This window comes from Aphis gossypii, chromosome 2 (genome assembly GCF_020184175.1).
Source record: "Aphis gossypii isolate Hap1 chromosome 2, ASM2018417v2, whole genome shotgun sequence".
Taxonomy (NCBI): Eukaryota; Metazoa; Arthropoda; class Insecta; order Hemiptera; family Aphididae; genus Aphis; species Aphis gossypii.
The window spans coordinates 28,851,501-28,876,056 of NC_065531.1; the positions used below are offsets into that span (position 1 = coordinate 28,851,501).

The window sequence follows — 24,556 nt, forward strand, 5'->3', positions numbered from 1 at the left end:
TAATGATTGCATTTTGTAAATGAAAGAAACTGTATTGTATATTTGTATGTACAACATAATACCTAATGTCAATAAGCGACCTAAAAAATATGACGATGAAGTGGAAATTAAAAACAATTTATAACCATATAGGGTTATATAATCGCGTTGTGATTATTAACCCAAAATATGTTATCAGTATACCTAGGTATAATAATATTATAATATAATGTATAATTAAGCTTATAGATATTTCCCAACAAGTTTAAATATCTAACTTATTCAAATTAACCATTATTTATCTTCTCATAATTTTGATATCCATCTGCAGGCCACCACTAAGTATCAAGCTAATAAAAAACAGATGTTATAATTCATGTTAAATAAAACAAACAAAATAATACTTAGACCAATATACACGTTTTACAGTAATATATAATAATAATAGTATAAAGCCCCCAACTGATTCATTTAAACTTATATTTAATATTTTAAAATGACTACTCCATATTATATTATGTAGAAATATTAAGTAATTTGTAACAAAATAACTTCAACTTTTAAATTATTTTATAATATATTTATGTATATAATATACATCATTAATTATCCTATTCTATATTATATAATCAATGTATTTAACTTTTTATAAAAGTTAAAAAGGTACTTCAAAGTTAAGTATTTTTTTCAAATAACTAACTTTATAACTTTATACTAAGCAACAGATTAAATTTAATCATATAATATTATTAATTAAACGTATATAAATTTAATAGATAATATTGAAAATATAGTTTCATTGATATAATAAAAAAGTAGGTAGGTACTAGGTACTATTAAAACATTTTATATAATTTACATTCCAATATTAATGATCAATTTTCGGAGCCTCATTTAATACAATACCTAGCACCTTTTAAAAAAACGATATAATTTGAAAGGAGGCAAGGTTTGAATAATATAAAAATGATTATAAACTACATCAGAGTATTAAAACCTAAAATATACCTTAATTGTAGGCATAATTTAGTAGAAACACGAACAAAATCTATTCTTCTTAAACAAGGAGAAAACATGTAAGTATATATTAAGTAGAATACAAAATACGTACAGCACTCTTCATAGATTCATTCTCTAGTGATTTTTTTAATAATATTCTAAATTCTAATTCACTTATTATTATGTTAAATATTGCTTAGTCAATGAAACAAAATATAAAACTACTTACAGTTTTAATAAATTGTTAATTATTTATCAGTGATACTGAGTTTATTAAATAATACAAGTCACAATAAGTCACGTAATATAGAAATTAAATATTTTTCTAGTCTGTATATATTTACATTAATACATTATACATACATACAAAGATGAGAGGTCAACTCAAATCATATCCAAAAATCGTGCAAGTCTTTACAGTTATTACTTATTTTTAGATGTCGCCATCGATGTGTTATTGCAACAAGTACGGGTTAAATTGTTCGCGGTAAGCTATTGGATTTTCGGCGATCCTCTCCTGGATTTCTCGGTACCGTTCTTTGCTTGACAAGTCCGCCAATGGTCGACCGGAACCCCAAGAATCCGTGTGCTCGCTGTAACAACGATCGATCTTTCTCATGGATCCGTGGATCTAAAAAAACAAAAACCGAAACGAGGAAAACGTGGTGACTGATTTTTCGCAACTATAGTCTCTTCTTATATATGCAATATCTTTTTTATTTATCTTAGAAATTTCCCCGACCTTATCCCACATAAAACAATTAAATCCATAATTGACGTGACAGTACTGATGGTGGTTGTCGTGGAACATGCAATCCGGTTGCCAGGGCTGCCACCATTGGGCCTTGAGAGCAACTCCAGAGTGTTGCACGATTCCGTGATAGTACGTGTAAAGAGCCAATGCATAAAACGGAACTGTGATAGAAAAATGGAAATTAATTTAATTCGGAAGGAGTCACGCGGTTTTATAGGACCACGGTCCCCGAGAAGAAATATGATCGAAGTACGACCGCAGTACATTTTAAGTGCAAAAGTCGTACTTCGAGTACCTATATACTCACACCAATGCACGGGATAAATAAATATTGGCGTGACCATGGCCAGTTGCACGACAATCAATTCCACCGGATGTATGGCGGTCACCGACCACGGAGTAGGCTGAAAGTACCTATGGTGGACGCTGTGAAAGTGTTTGAACAAAAACTTTGAATGAAAGGACCGGTGAATCCAATAAGTCACGTAATCCTAAACGGATAATCGAGCATTTTAGACACATGTAATCACATACTACCGAATTTAATAGCTGACTATCTACATGGTACATTAGCATCGTAGCAAATCCCATAATTATTATAACATTTGAATTGGCGTATATAAATACGAATAATAAGAATAATTTAACTTAATATATATTTATATCGTTTTATATGCGAATATTTCTCATAGCTGTTTTATTGTAATAATTATATACATTACATAAAATGCTTATAAAAATTAAATGCAAGTAGTAAAAATAAAAATAAAATTTAAACGAATACGATAATATAAAAACTTACACAACTTTACGATCCACTAGAAAATGTGAACAAAACACGAGCACTGCGATAGTGCAGTGACATACCTAAAGCGTATATGAATCATATAGATACTCTGATAGACAGAAAAAATAAGCACACAGCTTAAAAATGAAACACAACTAATAATTCTTAAGTCCGAAATAAAAATATTTATTCGCCGCGCACGCACTCTCTATAGTAACGCCTAACTCCTATGAGGAGCAGTGGCGGACCTAGGATTTTGTTTTTTTTTGGGGGGGGGGCAATATTTTTTTTCATTAGAACATATTTTTATAAAAACACTTATATTAGTATAATGGTACTTTAAAATATCACATCTTATGGGTCATAGGGGGGCCCAGGCCCCTCTGGCCCACCACTCCTTAAATCCGCCACTGATGGGGAGCCTTCCATTAAGCACCATCAACGGATTCCAGATATTGCGTTAATATTTCAATATTATTTGCAACCGACCTGCTGAAAGAATATCACTGGCCACTGGAGTATCCACCACCACCACGGATACTGGCCGAATGCAATGTAAACTTTACTGAAACCACCGCACTTGACGTGTGTAGCTACCGCCGCGGACACCGCGTTCGTCACCACCAGACCTATACAGCCCCATTTTATCTGATCCCAGAACAGGTGTCTGGGCAGGTGACGATTCGGTTGACATTTCCACTGTGCCTCCTTGCCGCGTTTCTTCACATAGTATTTCCACTGCAACGGAAAGTCACGGAAACCAATAAAGAATAACAATCGTACTGTTGAAAATGCGCATCACACGCGGAAAAGAACAACGATAACGCTCACTTCTAAGTACCCGCAAAAGCCAAAGTATATACCGTATCCGATGGCCATGGCCCAGAATACTTGCACTTTGAATTCATCGTAAAACGAAGTGCACGACAGCTGTGGTCGGTAGTGCAACTGTTGATGTCCTTCGTCGAAGTACTTTTGCGTGTGCGCCACCACCGTCAGCCAATCGCCTGCGATGTATAGTTATACGATCGTTTCGAGTTCACACACGCCACGTGAACGACGGAATTTGGAAAGAAATGCGAATGCGCCCGATAGATTTCATGAAGAAAAAAAATTGTATTAATAGTCACACAATATGACACCGAACAATATTAATCATTCGGAAAGTGGTTACCGTTCATGAAGGCGGCGGCGATCAGCGCCAAAACGATCATGTCGGCGGATGGTTGCAAACTGCACTGGAACGGCCGTAAGAAAAAATATTCTCGTCGTAGCGTTACAGTGTGATACAATATAATACTATTAGCGTAGAAGCACTATAGTACCTGAGTCGTTATTGTAATTACAAGTTATCAGGTATTTTTTTTTTTAATTTTTTATCGAGTACCTACTACCTAGGATAAAACGAACGTTTTGTACACACTCGCGTGTCTTTAATTCAGTGGTTATCTAAAAAACAAAACACACATTCCAAAGTCCCTACTATAATAGTCTCTTGCGAAGAGTATGTATTTAAATGATAACCACCATATGATCGTCTATTTATAATGTTATTTCAATTATAATAGATTATAAAATATTCGAGAGCACTACATAAAAAAAAATTATCGTAGGTATGCACTCTCAGATTTTAATTCGTAGACATAACGAAATGCAAGTTAGAGATTGTACGTAACTATTTCTAACATTTTTACCACTATATTATGTACAAAGTAGTCACAACCGGTTAAGTCGAAATCGATCATTTCCCATTAGCAAATTTGTCCACGTCATGAAAATCCAAATACGTAGATTATCACTGATCAATAACACTGTTAAAAATACTCAATTAATGATATTAAGTATTTGAAATGTGGTTAATTTATAGTTAAAAAAAATCAAAAGTATGACTATAATATGAGGTAGATACCTTATACTTTTCTTTGTATAAGTAAGTAGTGCTCGCATTATCTAAAGTCTATAGATGACTAATAGTAATTTGTTTGCATTTTTTCTTATCTAGATACCTAATTAAAAAACAATTGTACTTTGTGTTGAAAATATAATGAAAAGTTGATAATAATTATAAATCTCAGCTAAATAACAATATTGGTAGTAAGGGATTTGATAACATAACAATTGACTTACAAGATAACTATACGTTAATAGTTAATAGGTACATATTTCAATTATCACAAATTCATAACACTACTCGAGTTTTGAGTACTTATATAACTACCGATCAGAACATCGAAACGTTTTCTATTCCAATAAATAGTGTAGGTATTCGTAAACGTACCCATGTTAAGAAATTAAAAAGACATATTTTCCACGATAGCTAGACATAATATCAATGATACAATTAATTAGTGAATTTGGCATCTGTTGTCTGGCTATGGATCTATAGACTTTTGTTTTTTTAGGTTATTATAATAACAATTTGAATAAAAAAAAACAATTCTAGAACTTAGGGAGGGAGGCTAGATTATTTTACATTAAATTTAGTGGACCCCATGATAAAAAAAAATTGAGAAGCACGTGATATAGACAGATATAATAGACATATTATAATCTAAACCTAAATATAAATCCAAATATTTTTTGGTGAAGCAGTATCTCAAATGCATACTAGTTTTTGATGAGGTATTTCTGCGATATCACAAAACGTCTAAAAAAATACGTTTGAATGAGTACCTATTACAAATTACACTTTAATTATAAAAATTTAAACATCATATAAATTAATTCATTTGCGATTTTTTTTTTTTTTTTTTTTTAATAAGCAAATCTTTTATTTTTTTAAAACACTAAGGTCACAAGCAATGTTGGAGATTTTAAAGACCGAGGTACAACTACCTACTGTATTATAATAAAATATAAGATTTGAATAAATTTATTCTGTCATTACTCTTTAATAATAATAAGAACATAATATGATGTTTCTTGTAAATAAATGTTAATAAAAACTTAGATTTTCCGCAATCATTTGTACTAATTTATACACCGGATACCGGAAGTTTATCTAATAGAAGAATCATATCATTTTACCCAATTATACATCTGATATAATAATTTCAGATTTAACCCTGTAATAATTAATCGTAATAAGAGTATTATTACATTAATATTCCTGAAGTGAAAAGTATCGAAATATTGATACTATACATTTAAAAAAATATTGAAATATCATATTATAGGCCTACATAATTTTGTAATATTTTTAGCAAAGCTCAAAGTAAGTATTTAATTTAATATTTTTAAAATTTTTATAAAACACAACTTGTATGCTATTATCCTAAAATATTATGCAACCTATTTAATCATACTTAAATAAAAAAAATAAATGCACATTAGAGACATTGGCATACTTAGTCAAAATTATTTTTAAGTTAAGTGTAGTAGAATATGCATTTATATATTTATATAAAAATCGAAGAATTATTTATTATAAATGGGTATGTGCAACATATGTAAAAATCAAATATAGGGTTATCAAAAGAAAAAAATCATCTAATTAGCTAACAAATAACTTATGAATTACCTATTCAAAAATATTTAGTATCTACAAATGAATGATTATTTTTTTTATTATTTCAATATAATATGTCATTTACAATGCTTATACAAATAAAAAAATATTAATATAATAAATAAAAATAATTACTTCGGTAATGTTTACCAATATAAATAATATAAATAAATTCTGGCGTTAAGTACACAAATATTGTAGAAATAATTTAAATTTAATTTTTTCATATAAATATAGAAATATAAATTAAATATTTTATAAGATCACATTTTTTTTTCATTGGTATTAAACTGTTAACTCTTTTTTTTTATATAAATATAATTTAATTTTCTCTCTTTGTCTAATATAATAATACATTAATTAGTTGCCGTGTCGGCGGTGACAGCGGCAACTTGGAGGGCCTGTTGCATATGTCCGTTTTCCCATTTCTTTTTGTGTTGATCATCGCCGAATCCTTCGTCGTAATTTCCTTTGGATATGAACAGCCGCTTGAAATGTGGTAGACAATACAGACGGTTTTTATTCCATGTGAACGTGTCCATTCTATAGGCACATAAAAAATATATATAAATAAGACAAAAAATTTAAATTAAAACGACAATGATTTGTAAGTATAATGAACTTGTATTTCAGCATTTTATACTCTCTTAAAATCGTACAGTTATACATATAGATAGCAATAGAAAAAAACTGTTATTTCAATATTTTAATTTGATGCTGTAATTTAAAATACATAATTACCTACATGAAAAGATAATTTTTGGTTCTTACACTATTTGTATAGGTAGTAGGTACACTATTGGTTTGTTTTCTAAACATAAATTAAAGCTGCCACTAAGATTTTTAAGATTCATTATTCAGTAAAAATAAAATTGAAGCACAATGATTAAATAAATAATTGACAATTTTTCGGGAAAAAAATGTATGGATACTTTTAATTTGATATACTATAAAAATAGAACTGGTTATACATAATATATTATATAAATGTGTGTGTGTGTGTACATTAGTACACATAACGCAAGGATTTAAAATGAAATAATTATGAGTGATTTAAAAGTTAAAATCGAAGCCAATTAAAATTAATAAGTATTATTATTATTATTATTAATTACTTCGTTATTTACAATCAGAAACGAAAAAAAAAATTGTGCGGTAATATGGTTTAAGGACCATGGGCATCTCTATACAAATGAGGTACTAAATGTTAGCTATACCTCCTATCTAGAACACTCTAAAGACCAATTAACCTATAGATACTGCAGTGAAGCAAAATAAGCCTATAGACATATACACATCTCTATAGAGATTTCTAATTTGTATACATCTACTTTCTGCCTCCTCAGTCATAAATGTCTAGACACGGCTACCATACCACAGACTAGACCTTTACTTCTAGTCTAGAGCTGTTATGCCGAAATACGATAGTTTTTGATTTTAAAATACGTTAATACAATCTGTGTAGGTAAATGGAAAAATATAAGATCATGGGTAATGTGTGTGACAGTATTTGAGTATGAACCAAGTAGGTATATTATGAAAAACATTTCACCCACCTCAAAACGCACTGACATTGCGTGCACCTAAAGCATGAACGGTGGAACGGCCTGCCTTCGATTTCGACCTTTTCCAGAGGATAGACTTTCTTCTCGCATGATTCGCACAGCGCGGTTGCGTGGCTATCGGGATCTTGCTAAAACGGCAAACATATAAAACAGATTTTAATCATACTCAGCAAAAGCATACAAATATATTACGATTTACAACGAACAGCAAGTGTATAATAAGAGAACAACATCAAGATATAAATATATAAATATTAAAATATAAGATATATCAGTAGGTATATAATTATATAAATATATTAAACCGAAAGAAAAAATATGATACGAGGAATGGCCAATAAGTTATCACATAATAATAATAATAATATACTCGACAGCATATCTAAATGTGTGTGTACGTGTGTAAGATAAATACCCAGAACACTACTTAGGCAATACGTAAGTGTTTCAAAAGACGAACTACACACGAGTTTAGTTCAGGTTTTAACCGGATAGTCGGTGCGGAAAATCTCGTGTCGTCTTCCGCTGACGTATGACGTTGGCACCGCCGTATCACCCACGACGACGTAGAAGAAAACAAAATATACTATAGAATATATATAAAAAAAAAAATACTGTAAAAATTGTAAACACTGCACAATGACAACGTATATTGATAAAATTTTTATTAATAGGTGTATAATTCAAATCACAATCATAATTTATATTATATAGTAAATATTACATTTAAAAACAATAATTATATTCATATATTCATGTATTTAAAACTAAAAAAATCTCACAAGTATAACGATAATAATAAATTATGTTCTCCTTCTAAAATTTAAAATTCAATCACTGAATAATATTAGTGATTATCAATATTTTATTTTCGTTTGTTCTAATACTTAAAAAAGGAAAAATCATTACTATTTACGTCTCACTTATCTGTAAAATGTTGACAAGGGAGAATGTAATTTATACAAAATTAAAAAGACGATTGAAGATAGATCTATATGAAAAAAAAACATTAAATTGTATACTAGACTTTAAATAAATTCATAATCCTGCGATAGGATAAACTTATAATAAATTGTAAACATAACAAAAATGTGATACCGAATATGAATTTAAAAAGTGTATTCGAGTATCACTTTAAAACAAAAATTAATTATAAAATTGAACAAAGCATCGTGTGAATTTTTTTTACTAAGTAACTTATTTTCAAATCGATAATACAATATTTTTGATTGCGTGCTTATGTTATTGTTTTTAGAAGAAGAGTATAAAATTAAATCCAAACAAATAATATTTATGTTAGATACGTATATGTAGTTTCAAGTAAAATTTTAATTTATATTTGTATGTACACTAACGAAGTCCATGGGGTGTACGGAGCTTCAGTTATTACTGTAACAAAAAAAAAAAAAAAAACAGAACAAAATAAATAAATAATAAATGTATGCATTGTTTATTAAATATTAAATAACTATTATTATGACGTAGTAATACTGTATAGATTGTATTTTCGTCAAATGTATAATAATAATATACTCGACTAGGTACTTAAAATATTACGACGACCGACATACGGTTCGTTGGAAGTCAAACATTATAAGTTTTAAATAACGTATATTATATTGTTAGAATAAAAAATAGCGTAATATTGTATTATAGTATTATGTTATGTTTTTCACGAAAACAAAAACAAATACATATTTAGTAAAGTCGTGTTCAAGATAGCGGCAAAAAATTATCTTTTACGCCTACGTATCCGAATTGATAATCCATTAAAAAACGACAAATCACCAATTCTCTTGTTATAATATATAATATCGTATACTGCGTACTTTGAACTTCCGGTTCACCCACCACCATCAAACGTATAATAATTAATAACAGTACAACAGTACATAAAAAAAAAAAATGTTTCACCGCGTCTCCGTTACACGTTGTTATTAAGCTGAAAATTAGATTTGATTATTATTTAAAAATAAAAAATAAAAAATAATATTAAAAAAAAAAAAAAAATGTTAAAAAAACTCACCTCGTTACTATACGAATCTACTAATACATTCGCACACGTTTTATGAACTCGTTGTTAATGGATATTAAATTATATTACAGTAATTGACAGTATAAGCATTGTATTATTATTATTAATATTCCAATCACAACAAACGGTAGGTAAATATATTTTAAATTAAAAATGACTATGATGTTAAACGCGATTTTTCACAACAGGCGCACGACGTTAATCGAGTAAGTTTATGTCTTTTCTTTTAGATTTAATTTATTTTATTTTAAATAAACACAACAAACATGTCAAATAATAATTAGTTAAAAAAAAACTGAACGTTATATGTACTTCGCTTTCTGTGATAACCACTGAACTAAATTATCAAAAAGGTAATTAATTTTACTAAGTAGATAATATATACACTGTTAACTTTGAACTTTTTACACACATACCCTTTATGGTATTATACACTTAGTAATAAACTAATAATTAAATTATTCATTAAAAATTCATTTCTATTAATTGGATATATAGAACATAATTCATGAATCCATATCGACCATATCCATCAATATTCAATGCATTATACACTATTTTAAACTATTTCGCTCTGGCATAACGTAAAAATAAAATAAAATTTATTTTTCCGATAGATATTAGCAAATTTATATCACAGAAAACGTAATTTTCAGAGACAATATTATTGTTATTTAATAATTTGCATAAATAATTACTATAAGCATTTTTATAATATTGTATCAGTATAAACTTGAACAATACTAAACTTAGAATCCAAATAAATTCCTTGATTGAAAATAAAAATGCAAATTATATCATTTTTAATTTTCAGTCTTATTGATTTGATAGGTATCCACTCTCTTTCTTCTATTTTGTGAATATTATTGTGAGTGCCAAATAAATAATAAAAAAGTATTATAAAATACTAATAAATTGATAGTATCACGGTACTCATTCAAATAATAGTTACAATTTAACAAACAAATTAAGTAATTTATATAAATACAATAATTATGTAATTAAATATAAATGGTAACATTTTAATTTTTTTGCATTTGCATTTGTATTCAAATCAAGGAACTAAAAGTAAATAGTTAAATTTTACTTATTTTGCTAAAAATGCTTCAAAATAATTTAATTGCATTTGAATGAATTATAAGACTTTCATCAACACTAAGTATAGAAGTCCCGATAACTTATTAGCCGTTACAACGATTCCTTCACAAACACATAAAATTGACAAACATACAACATATAAATTTTTCGAAATTACAAACATGTATATTGTATACGTAGTATTAAGGATAATCAAACTGGTAAATGTCAACAAATATTTTTTTTTTAAAAGAGTTAAGTATAAATATCTTTTCCTCTTTGTTTAGGTTAATGAATTACACATAAATCGAACTAACAAACATTTACCACATAAACTGGATTTCCAATAATCCAGAAACTTTCGTGTCATTTACCTAATAAAATGAATCGATTAAGAATAATAATTTTTGTGTCTATGTCACCATGTCAGACGTTAGTAAAAAAAGTCCCAATAAATGTCTTTTTTTCGTCCGACTGTCGACATATTAGCATTGGCCTACAAAAACAAAAAAACAAGAAGAAAAAACAGACAGGCCAAACGGAAGAAGGAGATTAATCAAAAGCGTATATACTGTAACTAATACTTTCAGAATTATTTACCACGAATCTGTTAACTTTCGGTTTTGGCTTATCAGCTGGACGGTCACCTTTCAGAGATTCAAAACGAGCACGTAAAGATTTAGTTGATTCAATGCTTTCTTGTTCAGAATCAAGCATTGTAACAGCATTATTCATAGAATGCTTGTCAGGTTCCCAATGTTCAAACTTATCTTTTAATGACTTGGCCATTACTGCACTTTGAGACTGAAATTTGATGATTTTAATTATATACATTAAATATTAAACAATCAAACATTTTATTATTATTAGTATTTTAAAATTATCAAAATCAATAGAAAAAACATTGGTAACACTATATTTCTAGTTTATTTATAAATCATTAATAAAATAGAAAACAAATAGAAAATATAATCTTACATTTTTCAAAAATTCATCTTCAACCTTTAGAGATGATTTTACAACATCACCATTGGTTTCACTACTCGAAGACTCTTCTTCATCACTGTCATCTTCACCACTCACATCGTCATCAGACTCCGATTCTGTTTCCGATTCTTTAAGGTCTGGTGGTGGAGGAGTAAAGCGTTTAAGTGGTTTGAGACCTTCAGGTACAGCTGGTCTGGCAACTTCCATTTGTCTAAATAAGGACAACATCTTAGCAGTAGTATTACTTTTGACTAGTTCTGCTGTCTCATCAATTGGGTCTTCACTGCGTACTACATTAGGATCGCGGTAAATATCACGTTCTGGAGATTCTCCCTAATTAAAAAAAATTTTAACAAGTTAATATTTTAATGATATAATTGATATGAAATACATGATGATTTGTATTAAGGATAATATATATTTAAAACCAGCATTTTAAAGCTTTAAATTTGGTATTAATAAAATGAATTCTATGATTTGGGAAGTATTAAACAATTACCTCTAAATAATAATATATATTATGTTAAAATAACGTTACACCAATAAAATGTATAATAGCCAATTGATCAAGGTGTCAATATGTTTTAATATAAAAAGTATTCTACTTAAATAGAGACTATGACTCAAATAAAAACTTAATATTTATTCATCAATTGTTATCAATATGAATTATAAATACAACTGAAAACTATAATACAATATAGTTTTTGTTTTTGAATTTGAAATTTAGTAAATAAATGTATATTATTCAAAAAGAATATACAATTTAGATGAATAATAATAAATATGTAATTATTATTGTTATTATTAATATATATGAAACTATGTATCATGGTCTCTTATTTTTATATTTACAAAAAAGAGTTTAAATTTAAGAATATTAGAGTTAATTTACTAATATATTATTGTAAATTATAGTCATAACTATACTCGTCATAAAATAAGAGTACCTGAGTGGCGGACAAAAACAGGCCCGGCACAGGCGCAAAGAGGTACAATCTTATTCCACGGCAAGTGTACTAATTGTACAGGTTAAATCTTAATATACTACAAACAGGGCTGATAATCTTAAAATAAGTATAAAATGAAATAAAAAATATTAATTATTAGTTTTCTTTATAGTATGAATAATTTATTAATTTTCAATTGACTATCATCTTTGAATTAATTACAGTAATTTAATTAAGAAGTTCACAAAGTTTTTAATGCATTTTTGAAACTCATAAAAAAATAACTGATTAAAAAATAATTTTTTGAAACAAACGGTTATTAATTATTAGTAATTATGCTTTAGCTGAACACAATAAACAAGAAAACCACAATTATTATTTTAATTCTCTAATATTGTCAAAAAAATGAACCAAATTAAAACAAAACAAAACAAAAAAATACAAAATCATAAATATACAGTAAGTATAACATTACATAAGAAAATTAATAAAATGATTAGTGGCTTAGTTAGGAATAGTTAGGATAATCAATAATTTCAGATAGAAAACCTTAATTTGGCCTTCTCGTGGGGGTGTAATTCGGAACTGTTTCTTAATGACAGCAGGAGGCTTGTATGTTTCAAAAAATTTAAACTTTGAAGAAACTTCAGCTGTTTCCACTGAAACGTCCTCGATGCGGTCACTGCATTTGACCACATCATCAGACACTTGACGATTGTATACCGGTGTAACCTATCATTTGTACACATATTCACATATATAAAATGGAATTTAATAATCATAATAGTATCAAAAAGAAACACTAGTGGGGATATTATAGTATAAATTAAATAAAAATAAATAAAATGTAGGTACAATGCAAATAAAGAGTATAGTATTATGATTAAGATACTAAGTATTAATAACTAGTCTCGCTAAAATTATCTAAAATATAATTACTAATAAATATTGAACTATTTATACCTTTTTCATAGGAATATACTCTTTTTTAGTATTCACAATTGGTGCAGCTTGTTTAGTCTTTACAGCATTAGCATCCAATTCCATGAACAAACTTCGAGACTTTTTGGAGATTCCTAAAAAAATTAATTATTATTATTTATTATTATATTTATTATTATACATATTTTAAAAACAAAAAATAATATAAATATATATATATATAATATACCAGCTTCAAAAACACTCATTTCATCTTCATCGTCATTTACTGAACCATTAACATTGTTTTCATCAACATCACTATTTTCAGCATTTATTATTTCACCCCTTTCAAACTTTTCTTTAATTACTTTGGCTTTGTCAGATTTGTTAATATTTATATCTCTTTTAATACCAGTACGTTCACTTTCAGCCACAGCTTGTTCATACATTTGTTTCATTTTTCCTTGTTTACCCTAAAATTAAATATAGTATTTTTTTTTTTAATTAATAATAAGAATGAAAACAAAAATATTCCACTCTAATTTCTAAAATATATATAGGTAATGCCCAAACTAATATCAAATAAAAGTATAGTATAGTATTTTTTTTTTTTTTTTGGTAATGAATTATTAGACCCATTCAATCAATTATTTAGGGTTATCAGTTCTAAAGACAGTTAAAACTATCGTAAAATCAATAATAGAACACACAATGAATATTGTATAATATAATACATATTTTTTTTATATTGAATTTTCTTTGACTAACCGCAAATAATTTAGACCTAATGTTTTGTATTTCTTGTTTATGTTCCTCTTTCATTTCTTCTCGGCGCATTTCCCAGTTACGTTTAACAGACTCCATTTTGTCAAAACTCATTGGTTTTTCTTTAGAAATACTATTTTTCAACACATCATTTCCAGGATCTTCATCTTCGCTGTCACTGCTTGACGAAGGCTCAAAGAATGCGCCATTCAGATCTTCATTGGAAACTCCTACATCCATTCCTTTAGATTGAAATCTATTATTTTAAAAGAAAATAATTGATTTTAATTAACATATGAGAAACAAATTCATTATTAGTTAAGAGGTATTATAGAAAAAAAAACATACTTAGCTAATTTACTCAATATACTTGGTGAACGTTTAACACTGACTGGAGATTTTTCCATATGGCTGTTACCATTGGTGGTAGCATTTTCAAAAGCTTGAAAACGGGATTTCACGTTTAAAGAACTCAATTCTTCTAAGCCCAAATCCGGTTTATCACTTGCTATAAGTATAAAATATTTATTACTACATCTTTAAAAACTATAGTAAATTATTTTATTTTTCAACTCAAGATGGATAACAAATTGGAAACAAATTGATTTTTATAACATATACATTATCATATTTTTTATTGAATCAGTCTATATCTTGGAAAGTATCTGTATATATTCTTTTACGTTTTTTATGTACAACTTGATAAAAAAACGAAGATATTATGGTATCGGGGTACATTATTACGGTGTATAAATGTACAACGTTCTCAGAATAGTTTAAAAATTACGCATAGATCGTTATTCTAAAATCAAAAGTTGATACTGTTTTATTAAGAAACAGCAATTAAAAAAATAAAAATATACAGTCTAAATGTAGTTACGAGTTGTTAAAACAAAATATGTAATACGACTTTTCCTGATATAGAATGATCACATTAAAAAATAAGCGATACATAACAGTATTATTTACATAAATTTGATGACTAGGGTATTAAAGTTAGTAAAAATCATTATTTTTTTAACGTTAAAACGTAATCTAAATGTATTGTAAACCTCGGGACCAACTAAATATTAGGGGAATTTTAAAATCTAAAAAAACCAAACAGAAACAAATACGAGAAACCATATAAAGACAACACACACCACACATATTATGATGGGTTTAGACTTTATAATACTTTATACTGGCCAATTATATACCTCTAACCACGTCTGGTGGTAATTCCAAGGGCTGATTTTCACGTATTATCATTTCTGGTTTCTTGCGTCTAACTATGATGATAGCAGTTCAAATATTTTGTAAAAAAAATAATACAAGTAGTTGTTATTATTTACAAATTGGATTTGCACGGGAAAAATCTTATATAATATATTTTAAAGTATTGTTATTCAATGAAAATTATTCTAATTTTAATATATATGCATCGATAGCATAATATCGAACCACCTATTTATTTTGAATAAATATAAAAGTATATTAACAACTTACTTGGTTCTTCGTCTTCTACTACTACTTTAGGCTTAAATAACTCCTTGAAATGCGGTTTACAGTACAATATACCTTCGTGGCTACTATAAATATCGAGTCTAAAATGAAAGGCCCTAAATTATTTACTCTTCTTAAATTAATAAAATATAATTAAAAACTTAAGTTTACGTTAGCTGTTTATTGCATGTTGTACACCGAAAACAGTTCTTGTGCCAAACCTGGCGTTCCGCTTTTATTTGTTCCATAGCATACACAGTCTTCTCACATGATTTACATACAGAATTAACTTCGGGACGTATAACACCATTCTAAAAATTAATAAAATGAAATTAGTATTTCAAATATATTATATGTATTTTAGGTTTGAATAAATACTTGTTTAGAGTCGATTTTTTCAGATTCTGTAGGAGATCTCTGTTGAAGGATAATTTTTTTTTCCAACTGATCAAATTTCCCAAAACTTGATTTCTAAAAACAAAATTGCTGTTTTTATATTAATCGTATATATGTAAATTAAACACAAAATATCATTTATGAAGAAAGACCGCAAAATACCATAACCCTTTTACAGATATTTACTGTACCTAATTATATAAGAATTAATATAAATTTAAAAAATAAAAATAATGTTAAAATATTATATACATTTTTTTGAATTCTGCAATATAGAATCAAGGATATTATAAATCAGAAATAATGAGAGAACTTCGTAAGTTCTTATTCAATATTTCGATATTTATAAGATATAGGAAAATGTGACTTATACCGCTTAACCTATTTAATAAAATGCTGTTAAGACATATTTTATAAATGAATAATATACACATAAATAAAAGCAAAGTAAATAAGATCAATGAAGTATTAACACTAATAATATTCTTTAGTTGATAATTTGAAAAAATGTAAGTTCTATTACTTCTATTTAATTATATTACATTTTTAACTGCTATATTATTATAATTTAGATTAAAAAATAAATTATCGTATTATCGTAAGCAATTACAATATTTATTTAAATATTATTTATAGTTATAATTTAAAAAAAAAATTTATAATAATCATTGCTGACTGTAAATAACATTTTGAACTTTTTCCAGCTCACTCTCATCCATTAAATATTTGACAAATACAGCTAAACTGAAGTTCAAAAGATCGAAACTGAACGCATCCAACCAAACGTCAAATAGGTATAATGTATACTTAAGTCAACATAATCTGATTATACAACTCAGCAAACAGTTTAAATTTAAACATTTAACAGACTAAAAAAACATAAATAGATATTTTATAATAACGGCATATAAAAATATTCCATAATAAAATAACATAGAAAAATTACATTCAGTGTCTAATAAAATCCGTTATTATACAATCACAAAATCGTAGCGATATATTTTCAGTATTTTTCATTTTAAACTGAATATATAGATGACATGTTAAATTTAAAATTGAATATTACTATTATTTATAATTATTAAGATATACATAATACATATACTCGGTTTTATCAACAATACCCACGTCAATTCCCATTAATTGGTCTGGATTATAAGAACATTTGTAAACAGCAAGGTAACATAGATTTATACATAGGTTTTCAGCACTTTACTTACTTTGTAAATACTTAATTGTTATTAATTCTTTAAAAACCTAATATTTTTTTATACGGTTTTATCATTATTAGTGGTATAAATAAATGCTTACAAAAGAAATATGAAAATAATAACATGCAATCTACAAAGCAATATAAACCTGACCCATATTAATAGGTACCTACTATCTATTACATGCAAAGATGTTTTAAAATGACATCCCTTGACCTTACTGATTAAATAGAGATAACAAAAACTACCTGCCAAACTAGTAATCAAAGTAAAATATGTATAACATTAATAATAGTTATAACAATTTAAAGAACCTATAGCTTACCGAACAACCGTTTATCATTCCGTTTTCACATCCGGATGGTTGTTTCTTGATGGCACCAACAAAATTTCGCTTCTTTACAAAACAAATAGCAAATAAACACGCATACACAAAACACATGAATGCAAAAAAAAAATGAAAGCACATACATACATGAAAAGCAACTTATCTATTTCGAGGATGAAATGAGGGAAAAAATATTATAAGATTTTACTCACCAATTCATCTATAGGGATAGAAGCGGGTACAGGCTCCTCTGGTATAATAACGGAGGAAGACTTTCGATTAGCTTCATCGCAATAAGATTTTTTCTACCAAAGCATACACAAACATAAAATTGTAAAAACATAACAAAGCATAAAATCGGAAGTTTAAACTAAATTGCGTAAATTGTTAACACATCGTGCCAACTGAATTATAAATTTAATTTAATTGATTTTTAGTACCCAGTTATAATACAACTTAACTACTTATATTATAGAAACTATACATAATTTATAATCTTTATTATATAATATACACTAGTATTAAAACAAAATAAATTTCTCTAAATTTTCTATATAAAAAAAAATAATAATCAAGCTATAAAAAAACCTAATTTTACCTTGTTGTTCATTGTTTTATTATATTATTATCTTCATATTATATACATGGGAAATGTAATAATTAATTATAATAAAATAAACAAGTATTTTAGAACGTTTATGTGGTCAACACATTATGTTATGTTCTTTAAATAAAACAATTGTTTACTTCACAGATATTTATCTAAGCTAATGAAAAATATTATAAGCCAATTATTTTTTATTCGTACATTTATATTTCAAGAGAAAATAAGAAATAAGTAACCTCAAAACAAGCCTAATTCAGGACGATATATATTTTAATAATATACTATTGCACTAGTGTTTTATAGTTCTTTGGGAGGAGTACGTCAAGTATGAAGTATAAACAAACTATATAGTTAGCAGGGGTGATCTCAATTATTGAATTCAGCCGAAGGTGCGGCCAATGTGTTTTTTATATATTTAATTTTCCGTTTCAAACTTCCGGTTGGATAAAATCAACAAAGAATGCTTAAGACAACATATAATTTTTCCCTTTTGAACAACATATGTTTAACGTTTTTATAAAAGTATAGCATGGGAAATAGAATGAACCAATATATACGACCCTACAACTCAATATTTTTTATGTTAATTTTTTTGTTTTTTATATTTTTTTAAATTAAATCGAGTCATAACAATATAACATTTTTTTTTACTGAAAATAAACATGTGTCATACACTGATGACGTGTATAATAACTAAGCATAAAGTGATATTATAAATAGTACCCTACACTTGTGTAATAGTATTAATTTTATGGAAGGGATACAAACAACGAATAAAGAATTTACTTTAAATATAATATATCTAATAAAAATGTTTAAGAAGCAACAATTTATACTTCATTATTGTATAATAATATTTATACTGTAAATTATTTTCTATATATTGACATTTTAAATACCTATACGTGATTTAGTGAACAAAACTTTTTATAGTATGTAACGAAGAGATTATGACTGATTCATTTAATTTACTACAATTACGAAGCAAGATTATTAATATTTTATAACTCATTCGTTACTATTCTAAACGTGCTGATGACACAACACAGTACGTTCTCAATATAGGAATCTTGCTCAGAAGTAGAACAAACCATATGAGGTAATGACTTAAGATTCACAGATATTATTAAACGAAGGCAAACTAATATGAAGGTAGATATAATATGAAACAAGGAGCCAAATAGTTTATCTAACCAAATTACTAATTAAAATACAATATTTATAGTAAGAGAAATAGAATTATTTTTTTTTTTTTTTTTTTAAAGATATTTTAAATTTAATAACAAATAATATTAAAAATGTGATTTGTAAGATATTATATTTTATTTAAAAAAAAAATATTCTTCCACGTTTTAAATAACAGGTATATAATAATATACGAGTTCTATTTTTTAAACAAATATATACAAATTGTTTATTTATTTATTTTATTTTATTTTATTTTTATTTATTCTTCAAAAAGATAATGGGCCCCACTGAACATGTTCGTGTGGGGGCCCATTAATTCACAATTATACATTATAATTTATAATATACCTACTAAAACATTTTTACACCAAGTACTCGTACTATTTTAAGATAAATTAATAAGATGTTACATTTTTCGTTGTTAGCATGTATTCACATAATAAGTAAAAGTATGTACAACTTGTGCATCTTCTTCTATTTTACATAAAAAATTAAAATGTGTCTCCTATGCGAACGGTATTTTCTAATGAAATATTATACTCAAGAATCTTTAATACCGATGTATCTATCTACCTAATACTTACTACTTAAAAACTAATTTCACGACAGAATACTATAGATACAAAAGAAAATATATGAAAACTCCAAGGTCAACATCCAATTAATTCTTGGACAATGTAAATGCTTGCACCCAAATGGACTATTGTAAACGAAAACAATCTCATTGTACTGTTACAATTACTAATTGAGAAACAAATATCTACGGACTTAACTCAAGAAACAACTATAATATAATATTTAAATATTAATTTAAGGGCTCGTATATTTTATAACAAATACATATTAGAAAAAAGATAATTTCGAATACTTACGAGGTCTCGAACGCATACGTTAGATAAGTCATCTTCCTCGACAATATAATCGTCACACTGACTATATTTCATTTCATTTGTCAAATGGCCATTTAAATTCTACAAAAGCCACACATAATAGGCAAAACTTAACACTATTAAATCTAGATACAAGCAGATATGATGCTGGGAAAAGCATATATGGAAAAAAAATAAATAATAAGAAATAAAAATTCCAAAACAAAGGATAAAATTATTATACTCGTCAAATATAAAAAAAAAAAACGTTCAAAATGTAACTAAAAACAAACTTTAAAATAAATATGATTCACCCATTGTTAATTAAAGACAATACAAACAAACTTTAAAATAACATATATGAGCTCAAAAAAGAAAGTGGTTAGGTTACCTTGTAGATGTAAGAACCGTGATTGTGATTAACACCAAGGAAATAGTATTGATAATTTTAAAGGAGATGAAATAAATATAATAGAGGATAAACTAAGAATTTTTGTAAAAACTTACTACAGATATATTTTCTTTTTCATCTGATTTTTTCGACTTTTTGGTCTTTTTGGTTTTGACAACCGTGGTAGACGCCTCACCACCGGTAGCAGACGACTTTTTCTTCACTGTTTTGCGTTCGGTTGTCGTTTCCGACACTACCTCGGTCTGCCAAAACACAATCAAACATTAAACAACTATTATTTCCTGTACGTTTTTAGACAAAAATGGATAGAAGACAGTCATAAATTTTCTACTGTAAGAAGATAATATAATTTCTAGTCAATTGTTGCCCCTGGTACAATGGTATAATGAACAATAGGGGAAGAACACCGTGACGATAACCCGACAGCAATGCATGGACTTGAAATACATGTCGTATATGTTTCTGGTCAATTCCTACTTAGTGTTTACGTATGAGATATAATCGACTAGTATTTTTTATTTTTTTTCAACTCATACTAAATATTGAGTATTTTGTGGTTATAAACGCACGCCACACCACGTGAACTTATAACTACATAATAATATATTCAGTCGGGCAGAAAAATTTCTTGAACATTTTTTTATGACAAAATAATATTGTATAGTAAAATGTAAAGTACCTATCTAAGTAAATTAATTTTAGTATTCAAGTAAATTATAAATTTCCAATTCTACTCATAATTAATGATTAATATTTAAAAAAAAAAAATGTAGACCAAAACAAACTGATAATTTTATCTAAATTGAGTAAATTCCTGGAAATTTCTATGAACATAAACAATGAAGTAAATACTATAAAAAAGATGCGGTAAACATCCGAAAAACATATGTTTTAAGCTTCAGCTTAACTTTTGAGCAGCAATTGGGCTTTTACTAATGTATACATTTAAATATAATTTTATGAAAATAAAAAGCAATTTTTATTAGAAACAGCTAACAAAGAGATAGGAAATAAACATGAGAACATCGTAAATTGAAACAATATTTGGCAATACCATATTTCCGGTTTCATGAACAATTTTTCACGGTATAGGTATCCGATGTGCATAAACAACATTAAGTTTGAACTAGTATTTGATAGGATAAAATACATATATTATAATGTATAGTTTCAAATACATGCCATATCCTTTAAAACTTAAAAAGGAAACTAGATAAATTACATAAAATAAAAAAATTTAAAATATAACTTATATAATTTTTTGTTAATATTGATTTTAAGAAATAAATACAAACAAACACGCTTTAAATATAAATACTTTAAAATCTTTTTATCTAAATGCTTTTCAAACATTTAGAATATTAAAATGTGTTTGGAATTTTGTATAGGTACACAAAAGGCTCTGAAAGTACAATTTAACACCAATATACTAGCACTGCATACAGTTCATGTCATCGGTAGGAATTGTGGTTGATTACACGTCAGTCGTCACACACTAATGAATTATGAATAGAATGAAACCATTTTATTTCATAGCCTATGTTTAAATTAGGTACATACACAAAAGTATGTATAGTGTTATACGAATTAATTTAAAAAAAAAAAAAACAGTAAATCTAACTGTAGCTAGTTTAAAACTAAGTTAATAATCAAAACTATATCTAATACTAAAGCTTAAAAGTATTAATTATTAAATATTAATCAAACAAAAACTCACAAAATTGTTAGTTATGGCTGGTGTATTAATATCAAAACAATCTTGGTTAAGGCTAACAGTAGTGATTTCGATGGGCGAATTTTCTTCATAACCATTTGATTCGTTTTTTTTAATTTCTAATCCCACAACTTCATCAACTGTAGTCCAAGTATCAAATACCAATTCAGTTACATTATCCGTCTCGTCAACCGGTAGGGGTCTAGTAAATACACGAGGCTCCTCTAATTCTGCACGAGAAGGATCCTGGTCTATAGCCTCCTTCGTAATACCATCTTCGAATCCGCTACTCATAGTATCAGATAATGGACCATCATTATCAATATCTTGTTCCGATTCTAAAACGATTTCAGAACCGAGACCCGTATCACTTGTCTCTTCTGTATGTTGTTTTTCTGTTAACAGTAAAAGCTCACTGGTGTCTTTTTGAACTTGGTATTCGTTTGATTTTAAGGACTTAAGGTCTACATGTTCCATGTTATTGGACTGTCTAACACTGTCACTATGAATTGATTCTGCTGTTAGCATTATGTCTACACTATATTTAACACGATTGGCTGGAGTTTCACTTTCGTTAAAACGTTTGGACAGCTCACTGTCAATGACATTTTGCAACGAATCGTCTTTGTCGTCTGAATCATCAGCCTTGTTAGTTTGCTCAACTATGTTATTGGAATGTTCTGGTGCATTATCATATGTACTTACGTTATTGACGCCCGCCATATGCAACGGTGACGGTTTTGACGTTTTTTCTGAAAAATGGAAAAATAATTCAAATGATACAGTTATATTTCAGAAATACTCAAATTACCTAACCATCACAAGGTAATTATTGTTTAAAAAAAAATGTATTAACATATTGATATCGACTATATCAATATTTTCGAGACGCAAATAGACTATGACCCTTTTTAAATCTTTTTTTGCGGAACGCAACTCACTTACTGATAATAATTTCGAACGCAATTAGTATGTTCCCGAAATAACAACCGTAATAGGTACATTAAGACTATTGTTTTATTTTATTTCATATTTTATACTATTTAAATTACCCAACTGCAAATTACCTTCATTACTCATACTATTAACGGATTGATATATTAAAATATAATCGAATTATTGTATAATATAGGTACTATTAAATTTAAATTGTATAAGTTTGTAGTTTTAATAGATTAGTAAAAATGAAAAATACCTAGGTATAAACTACAAAAATACTCCTTACTATTAATATTATTACAAGCCATAATGCAAATTGTATCATTTTATCTATTAACAACTAAAAGTCGTTGACATAAAAGTGACATATTTGAAATAGTAATATTGTATAAAATTATTCATCGAGGGTTTACAACTAACAGAACCCTGGTATAGGGGAAACTGGTTTTTGTCGTTATCTCTATAACCATATAGAACAATATAATGCATTTAAGTCATCACTTCAGCTGTATATAGACAAGTTGAAAAACTGGCTTAACAACTCTTAAGAATAAGGAAGGTTAGTGTCTAATTTTAAAGAAAGTGTCAATCAGAATTATTAAAAAAACTCTTCGTTCTACGTATAAACAAATGTGCAATAACCTAACAATATAGTAAGCTTATAAGACAATACATATCATACAATTCTTGTTTTATGTTAAATGTAAGCTTTGACAATAAAACGGGAATTAAAAGTAATAAGAATAAAACACTGGACAATATTATAATATATGTTTTACGATTTTTCAATTGTAAGCAAATGAAATTATAACAATCACATATTATACTAGTTTTAAAGATATCATTGATAACAAAAAAGTACACAATAAAAAGTAATTTTGTGGGAATGGTGAGCTACACTGTATTTTTAATTTCAACTAGAAGCTACTATAAAAGTTAAGTCGGAAATAACACGTAGGTACTATTATAAAATTAAATTTATATCTATATATATATATATAAATTAAAAGTAATATACCATATAAGTAAATTTAAATTATGAAAAAAAAATTATATGAAGTTAATGTTGCAATGAAT

General features: G+C 27.1%; 2 protein-coding genes across 12 annotated transcripts in view; both read right to left on the reverse strand.

Moving 5' to 3' along the window:
- Positions 1–1,296: 1,296 nt before the first annotated feature.
- LOC114119904 (methylsterol monooxygenase 1-like) lies at positions 1,297–3,931 on the reverse strand. The gene is made up of 6 exons (XM_027981641.2): positions 3,694–3,931; positions 3,351–3,526; positions 3,009–3,257; positions 2,040–2,223; positions 1,721–1,893; positions 1,297–1,609 (listed from the first exon to the last, which is right to left on the reverse strand). The coding sequence occupies exons 1-6, from the start codon at positions 3,731–3,733 to the stop codon at positions 1,433–1,435; spliced, it is 999 nt and encodes a 332-aa protein (XP_027837442.2). The 5' UTR covers positions 3,734–3,931; the 3' UTR covers positions 1,297–1,432.
- Positions 3,932–6,067: 2,136 nt separating this feature from the next.
- Positions 6,068–24,556, reverse strand: part of LOC114119886 (F-actin-monooxygenase MICAL3) — a 33,891-nt gene continuing 15,402 nt past the window's right edge. The window contains exons 2-19 of one of the 11 annotated variants that reach the window (XM_050199379.1): positions 22,544–23,292; positions 20,922–21,068; positions 20,418–20,516; positions 17,963–18,055; positions 17,748–17,816; positions 16,194–16,286; positions 15,987–16,126; positions 15,819–15,916; positions 15,530–15,601; positions 14,679–14,838; positions 14,334–14,586; positions 13,813–14,038; positions 13,605–13,717; positions 13,191–13,373; positions 11,683–12,024; positions 11,305–11,508; positions 7,584–7,720; positions 6,068–6,570 (exon numbers count right to left, since the gene is read on the reverse strand). In XM_050199379.1, the coding sequence (XP_050055336.1) occupies positions 6,384–6,570; positions 7,584–7,720; positions 11,305–11,508; positions 11,683–12,024; positions 13,191–13,373; positions 13,605–13,717; positions 13,813–14,038; positions 14,334–14,586; positions 14,679–14,838; positions 15,530–15,601; positions 15,819–15,916; positions 15,987–16,126; positions 16,194–16,286; positions 17,748–17,816; positions 17,963–18,055; positions 20,418–20,516; positions 20,922–21,068; positions 22,544–23,263 (3,336 nt within the window). In that variant the 5' untranslated portion in view covers positions 23,264–23,292 and the 3' untranslated portion in view covers positions 6,068–6,383. Of the gene's footprint in view, positions 6,571–7,583; positions 7,721–8,215; positions 8,982–11,078; positions 11,201–11,304; positions 11,509–11,682; positions 12,025–13,190; positions 13,374–13,604; positions 13,718–13,812; positions 14,039–14,333; positions 14,587–14,678; positions 14,839–15,529; positions 15,602–15,818; positions 15,917–15,986; positions 16,127–16,193; positions 16,287–17,747; positions 17,820–17,962; positions 18,056–18,348; positions 18,454–20,417; positions 20,517–20,921; positions 21,069–22,543; positions 23,293–24,556 lie in introns of those variants that run through there. The other 10 variants (XM_050199378.1, XM_050199386.1, XR_007603728.1 and 7 more) reach the window with 10 other exon arrangements.

Bases quoted from the DNA above. Each gene is read 5' to 3' on its own strand.
- LOC114119904 (XM_027981641.2), bottom strand. From the start codon at position 3,733: ATGATCGTTTTGGCGCTGATCGCCGCCGCCTTCATGAACG. The intron at 2,224-3,008 runs GTCGGTTGCAAA...TTATCCGTTTAG, and splicing joins CAGTGATATTCTTTCAGCAG to GATTACGTGACTTATTGGAT. The intron at 1,610-1,720 runs GTCGGGGAAATT...TTGTTTTTTTAG, and splicing joins ATTGTTTTATGTGGGATAAG to ATCCACGGATCCATGAGAAA.